Below are 7,548 nucleotides of genomic sequence, written 5' to 3' on the forward strand. Positions count from 1 at the left end.
GTCAAGGTGGGTGTCATGACTGAACTTCTGTGAGGTTAAAATGGAGGTGAAATTGCAGGCTCCTCTCTGGAAGCAGATGGCAATCATCTGGAGTGCCCACTTTGGTGGGATAAGCCAAGGAGCAGCTTGCTAATCCTAATGAATCTGATCCTCTGTGCAGGTAGGGGTTGGAAGGGACCTTTAGAGATCATCTAGTCCAACCTCCCTGCAGAAGCAGGTTCACCTAGATCAGGTCACACAGGAACATGTCCAGGCGGGTCTTGAAGACCTCCAAGGAAGGAGATTTCACAACCCCTCTGGGCAGCCTGTGCCAGGGCTCCCTCACCTCAACAGTGAAATAGTTTTTTCTTATCTTTAAGTGGAACTTTTTGTGTTCCAGCTTCATCCCATTACCCCTTGTCCTGTTACTAGCTACTATAGAAAAAAGGGATGTCCCAGCCCCCTGACACCCACCCTTTAGATATTTATAAATGTTAATAAGATCTCCCCTCAGTCTCCTCCAGACTAAACAGCCCCAGTTCCCGCAGCCTTTCCTCATATGAAAGATGTTCCAGTCCCCTGGTCATCTTGGTGGCCCTGTGCTGGACTCTCTCCAGCACTTCCCCATCCCTCTTGAGCTGAGGAGCCCAGAACTGGACACAGGATCCAGACGAGGCCTCACCAGGGCAGAGTAGAGGGGGAGAAGAACCTCCCTCGACCTGCTGGCCACACTCTTCTTGATGCATCTCAGGCTGCCATTGGCCTTCTTGGCCACAGGGCACATTGCTGGCTCATATTTAGCTTATTATCAGCCAGGACTCCCAGGTCTCTCTCTGCAGAGCTGCTCCTCAGCAGTTTGACCCCCAGCCTGTACTGGTGCATGGGGTTGTTCCTCCCTTGATGCAGGACTCTGCACTTGTTGAACCTCATGAGGTTCCTCTCTGCCCAACTCTCAAGCTGGTCGAGATCCCGTTGAATGGCAGCACAGCCTTCTAGGGAATCAGCCAGTCCTCCCAGTTTGGTGTCATCAGCCAGCTTGCTGAGGGTACACTCTGTCCCCTTATCCAGGTTGTTGATTAAGATGTTGAATATGTTGATATATTGATATGTTGATATGTTGAATACGAAGATGTTGAAGATGTTGATGAAGATATCCTGCTAGGTAAAGGGGGATTGCAAGCCTATAATCACGACTTCTAGGCTATGATGAAGTTACATCGAGCAGAAGTGAGGCTTGGGAGGACAAAAGGAGGATGAAGAGGAAATCACAGGACAATGCCAGCTGGCTCCCATGGCTCCCAGCCCTGGGAGTGGAGACAGTTGTTGGATGATTTTGCTAAGACATTTTTGGTTAAACAACTTCTGGGTCATGATGAAAATTTATGTGTACAAAATCCCCCAAAACAGCCAAAACCCCAAACTGGTTTGATTGCTCCTATTTCTGTGCCACTGAAGAAAACCGCTTCCATCAGCAGCAGCGATGCCAGGGCCAGGTATGGATGCAGGAAATGTGGTCTTCCACTCAAAGAAAAAGAATATTACTTCAGATAGTAATGTTTTTCCTGTTTTCTGCTGCAAGATACTTCTGATCACAGTGTTGACTTTTTCCATAAAACCCCCTAAAGGGAGTAGAAACCTCCCTCTCCTTACACCTCTCCCTCTCTCTGCCTCCATCCTGCTGCTGACAAGCCACCAGCCTCCTGAGCCTGGGATAGGAGCACTAGTAAATCTGTGGAGCCTTAAAATCCCATAAATCTCCATCAGCCAGAGCTCACACACAGTTCCTCCAGCATTTCTCCTCCCCTCGAGCCTCACTCTTCCTTCTCAGCCCAGCAGAGAGCAGGTCCCCCGGCGCTGCAGCGGGATGATGCAGGAGGAGGGAGGGCACCCCTCGGCTGCCTCTCCCGTGGCTCTCACACGGGTACCATGTGCGGGCGAGCTCGGAAGGTCCGTTGCCATAACAACCGCTGCTAAAATCTCTCTCTCACACACACACATACACATACACACACACATACACACACGCACTCCCCTCCCCGCCCTGCGCGAGGATGTAATTGGTTGCAGACGGTGCCTGCTTTGGGGGATAGGCCGGCAGTGAGGTGCCCTGAGGAGGCTGGAGGGGAGCTGACACCGCCGGGGGGGCAATAGGGAAGCCCCAGGGAGCCCCGGTGGGAAATGAGGCCATGCTGTTGGCTGCCTGTCATTCCTGCTCGCTCCCGCCAGCCGCGGCTGCTCCCGCCATCCCTCTCTCCCTCCTGCCCGTCCCTCGCCTGTCACCTCTCACTGTCACTCTGCTGTCTCAGAGTGGGGTCACTGCCACTGCCTGGCTCGGAAAGGAGCCTGATTCATCCTGGCTGGGCCCTGGCAGATGCTGGAGGGAGCAGCCTCATCGCATCACCCCGTGCCTGTGGAAGGAGGTAGGTGGCATGTTGCAGGGCAGGCAGTGGGTGCTTGTCGGGAATGCAATGCATGGGAGCAGGGTCGTGTCCAGGTCTCCAGCCTTTGGCAGCTCCTTGCCCTGAGCTGACAACTGCCCTGGGGGGATCTTCTGTGGTTGGGGTCTGCACGTGGCTGATAGCGCTGAGACCTGGTTTGTGCTCCCTCCCACACACATCGGAGTGTTTCATCCCCAAAGTCACCCATCTCTTGGTGCTCTGCACAGGCACCACTCCTGCCTCACTCACTCCCTGCCCAGCCAGCACTGTGTGCCCCTGTGTCTCCTGCAAACCCTCTCTCCTGCTCCCGGCCTCCCCCTGAGCAGTTTCTGTCCTGTCACTTGCAGTGTGCTCCTGTGATGCCCGTCACCACACCACCTTGGGGGACAGCATGAAAGTCTGGGGTTGACACTGAGGGAGAGCAGCCAAAGTGATACATGTAGCAGAGATTTAAAAAGGAACAGTCAGCTTACCTTTATGAGAAGCTGTCTCAGCTGAAAGAACAGGGATTTTTCTATGTCTTTGAGGAGACAAAGATATCCCACTGCAACGTGGGGTGCTGACATCAACTGGTCCAGCAAGGGTTAAGGCATGTTTAATATCTGCAGAGCTGCTCCAGAAAGCCGACATCTTTGAATGAAGCTCCTTTTCATCATTTGCAGCCAAAATCTGCTCACTTACTTGATGAAAGAAAGTGCTTCCCTGAGCCATCCCTGCAGAGGCGGGGAGGGGGGAGCTCTGACATCTCTCCCGGTGCTCAGTTTGGCCGTGGTGATGACCTTTTGTTGGGTGGGGTAGGGAAAGGTGAGTGGTGGGGGACATGGCATTGAGGTGAAGGGCTGCACAGAGCAAAGAATAGGCTGCTGCCAAAGAGCTGGGAAATGCTGGCTCTACTGGTCACTGAGGAAGGATAAATGGGGAACTCAAGGGGACTGCTTTTTATTGTGGTGCTTTTTGGATGGCAGCTTCACTCTTAGGTTTGGAAAACAGATTATCAGGGAAGAAAATGAGGTTTCTGGCTTTCCTTCCATTGCCCTGAGGGGTGCAAGCTAGAGTCACCTTCCCAGGCTTCCTAACCCTGCCCTTTGCTTTTGCCAGCTGGGGACTAGTATCAGCTGCTGGGGCAAACTTGGAAAAGGAGTTTGTAGCAGCCTCAGCCCCTCAGACTGGCTGCAGCAGCACCTGGAGGGTGCAGGAGGTGCACAGGAGCTACTTTTGCAGAGCATATAGCAAAGACGTACTGAGGGGCCTCTGGCCAAACCCGGACCTCAGGTCCAACTCCAGTCAGGGAAGTTGGGTCTGTGCCTAGTTCCTTCCACGGTCCCTCAGGACAAGTTGATAGAGAGGTTCCTTGGGGTTTCCACAGCAGGATCCTTGCTCCCTGCAACATTTGTGAAGTTATTGTGGGCTGGGGTGGAGGTTTTCCACCTGAGAAGTGCAGTGACAGTCATGAAGTGGCAGGAGCAGCACCCAGACTGCCCCTTTGCTCCTGGCTGATGCTGAGCTGCCCGGTCTTGTTGCTCTCGATCAGGTGGAGTGGGGGCCTGGCAAAAGGAATGTGTAAATCATTGGGAGGCAGACACAAAAAAAAGTCCTCCAGGACTTGACAATGGTAGGGGCAGCGCCGTGGGCAGCAAAACCAAGGACTGCTGAAAGCCAAAGAGCATGAGAGGAGGAGGAGGCAAAATCCAATGAGGTCTCCCCTGTCACACAGGAGAACAGATAAATAGCCCCATCCATGCCAATAAGTGGGAGGAAATCAGGCCTTTTGCTCAGAGCTCTCCCCAGCCTCCTCTTAACTGTCTTCCACAGGAAAGGTGAGAGACATGGTGTTATTGTCAGAGGAGTGACTTGGAGGATGGTTGCAGATGGCAGCTTTCAGGTGTCTGGGAAAGCAGGAGGTCAATGCAGACGGAGCTCTTAGCCTTACTAAAGTCAAGGGATGTTTCAGCATCGAACTGAGAGGGGAAGGTTTTGGAAGGCCTCCCTCCAGGGCTTCTTTTTGTGCCTGAGCCTGGTACCGTTGTGCTCTCCCAAGCCTGAAGAGCCCCTGATTTAATCCACCAAACTCCGTGACCACTGGTAGTCTCACTGTGCAAAATCCAGCAGCCCTAGTGCCTGGGGGAGGCCGCAGCTGTATTTTTTTGGGAGTGAATGCTTCTCAGTCCTCTTTTCTGTCCTTGCATGACCCGCATGCTGGTGGGTGTTTTGATAAGAGCAGACAGCTGGGACTCAGCCAAGTTGGGCACCACTGTGGTTTGCAACGTTTCTCCTTCCCTCTCAAAGGACAGGGATAAGGGATAGGCACAAAGATGGCACCATTACAGCTTTTAAATGGCCCTGAGTGTATGCCCTGAGCGTGGCTTGTCAGGGCCTTAATAGTGGGGAAGATGTGGGCTCAGGCAACAGCAGCTGGGACCTCGTCTATCTGCTCCTCCTGAAAGCTTCAGTTCCGATGGGCCGGCAAGGAGAGGTTTGCTCCTTCCTGCTCACTCATTTTCAGTGCTGGGTCTACAGCCATCATGTGGCACATTGTTTTGTGTTCCCCAGGGCAGTGCTGCTCCAGACTCAGCATCTCATTCCTGGGTGGCCAGGGGCTCCTGGCACGGAAAATCAGCTGCTCCAGGTAAGTGGCTCCCGCTGCCCAGCGACTGATGTGGGGTGGGGATCTGGGCTTCAAGCACTGCAAAGTCCCTGAGCCCCAGCAAAACAGGACATTAAACAGGGGTGCAGCAAGAGAGGGCTCAGCCCCAAGATAGAGCAGCACAGACTGGGAATTCAAAGTGGTCATGAAGCATCAGGGGAGGGGCAGCAGGTTTTCCCCCAAGCGGGAGATGAGAAGCAGCTGTATTTACTCACTGCTTATCTTTAATGGCTGGCAGCAGGGCTGGGGGCCTGTGGGCTCAACCCACTCTGTGGGGAAGGAGTGAGACTGCTACTCAGAGAGGGGATCCCAGTGACAGGCTGAAGGGATTGCCCTCTCCAGAAAGCTGAGGGTGCCTCAGTCTGTAACCAAGCATGAACCAGGGTGCAGTGGGGCTGTGAGGTGGGGTGCAGGGACACTGGGCACAGCTGATGAGGCAGATGTCTCGTGATGAAGCTTGGTGGAGGTGTGTTTTGGGGGAACCCACTGCATGAGCTTTCTCCTCTTTTCCCTGGCAGCCATGCCCCACTTCTTGGATTGGTTTGTGCCAGTGTATCTGATGATCTCCATCCTCATCCTGGTGGGTTTTGGAGCTTGCATTTACTACTTTGAGCCAGGACTCCAGGAAGCCCATAAGTGGCGAACGCAGAGGCCGATCATGGAACGAGACCTTCGGAAGACGCTGATGATTCGAGACAACCTGGCCTTCGGGGTGCCTGAGGTCTGACACGCTGCCCATCGCCTCCAGAACAGCCTCTCCTGGGTGGGCAGCAGACTACAAGCCTTGTAGGGAATGACAGTCCTGCCCTGCACAAGCAGGGCTGATCACTTGGCTCTTTGCTGATCTGGGTCTCTTAGTCACCACTCATCCTCTTGCCCCTTTGCTCCTTAGGCAAGGTTTACATGGCATTGTAGACACGGGACTTCCCATATGCCCACAGCCCTTCACCCAGCCAAGGACTTCTGCTCCTCCCCATGGCCAAGACTGATGAATCACTCAAATGAAAGTTCCCTTGTTAAAGGCATGAGCTTTGGCTACCTGGGATCTTGACATGACCTTCAGTAGGAGAAGACTCTGCAGAGGTACCAGGCTTGCAAAGGGGCACAAAGCCTTTTACTTCTACTCACTGGGTCAAATCTAACCCAGTCTAAGTCCAGGGGGTATTTTTGGGGAAATAAATGGGACCTGAAGCCAGACCATTGCTTCAGATCTGCACTTCACAGCACCCATGCTTGGTGCTGGGATGGAAAGCTTGCTGAAGCTCTGCAGAGGGGCCAAGGGCTCAGCAAGCCCTAGAGACTGAATGCCTTTATTCCTGCTAAAGGCACGCTGCTTCTCTGTGTCTGTTTGGGAGATGAAAAATATCCACCCACCCACTCACCCATCCATCCATCCATCCATCCATCCATCCATCCATTCCAGATGCACCAATTTAAATTAAAGATCTTTATTAAAGAGGTTTGTCCGAGTCCAGTGTCTTGAAGGAGTGCTGCCAGACTTATCACATAAGCCTCTCCCATCCTGCCTGACCTTCTGCTCCTCTGCTGCAGAGTGATGGTATGGTTTGGGAGGTAACTTGCACTTGTTCAGTCCCCTGCATTCTGGAGTCCTATAGCATGGATGGGCTCTCCTAATGAAAGCTGCGAATCGTCCCTCAACCCCCTTTCGCTGCAGGTCTCTGAGAAGAGACACCGAGCCTGTCAGTGAAATGGGCCTGTTGCACCACCTCTGTTGTCTGGACCCAAGCCCTCTAATGTGTGTCTGGCACAAAATCCCATGTTTATGGGCTATCTGCACTTTCTGTGCTGCCCTGGGGCTGATCAGCTACCAAAGCTGCTTTATGGAGATGTGATGCTAGGGCTAAGAGGGACATTCACACCTCCTCCCTCACTGCCAGCCCAGTGCAACGCCCACTGTGAACAAGGAGGTTTAGGAGAGCTCTAAACTTGTGTCAAGAGCCTCTCATCACCTCTCCTACCACCCTAACAACAACCCTTTGGATGCAGTAAGTGCAGCAGTGCTGCCTATGAGCATGCTGGATACAGTGGGGTCCTCTGTGCCCCACTCCTGCACGTGCCAGGGGATGTCATCCAGTGCCACCATCCCATGTGTGTGTCTGCACATCCTGTGCTGTCGCCTTGGCCTGTCAGTGTCAGGGTGACCTATGTCCCCATCATGCTCCCAGGATGATCATCATGCTCTGTGCCATAGTCCCAGACAGCTTATTTGGGCAGCAGGATTCCCTTGAACCAGCTGCCTGAATCTACCACAGACCCTGGATGGGCTCGTGTCACTTAGCCTCTGCTGTGAACCTCTCAGTGGAAGGTTTCTCCTTTCTTTCCAGAGAAAGGAAGAGAGAGAACTGGGCTGGTCTGAGTGAGTGATGCTCCACTGGTAATTCTCCAGGGATGAAAGTTAATTTTTATCTCTAAGAGTTTTGGCTGAGGAAGGAACGAGCCAGGACGTTCAGCAAATATATTGGGCCT

The 7,548-nt window shown here is 53.2% G+C and overlaps 1 protein-coding gene across 1 annotated transcript; it reads left to right on the top strand.

The window, feature by feature from the left end:
• The first annotated feature begins 5,581 nt into the window (after positions 1–5,581).
• SMIM45 (small integral membrane protein 45) lies at positions 5,582–5,788 on the top strand. Its single transcript, XM_061998830.1, has one exon. It carries the CDS (start codon positions 5,582–5,584, stop codon positions 5,786–5,788), a length of 207 nt encoding a protein of 68 aa, XP_061854814.1.
• The last annotated feature ends 1,760 nt before the right edge of the window (positions 5,789–7,548 follow it).

This window comes from Colius striatus, chromosome 1 (assembly GCF_028858725.1).
Source record: "Colius striatus isolate bColStr4 chromosome 1, bColStr4.1.hap1, whole genome shotgun sequence".
NCBI lineage: Eukaryota > Metazoa > Chordata > Aves > Coliiformes > Coliidae > Colius > Colius striatus.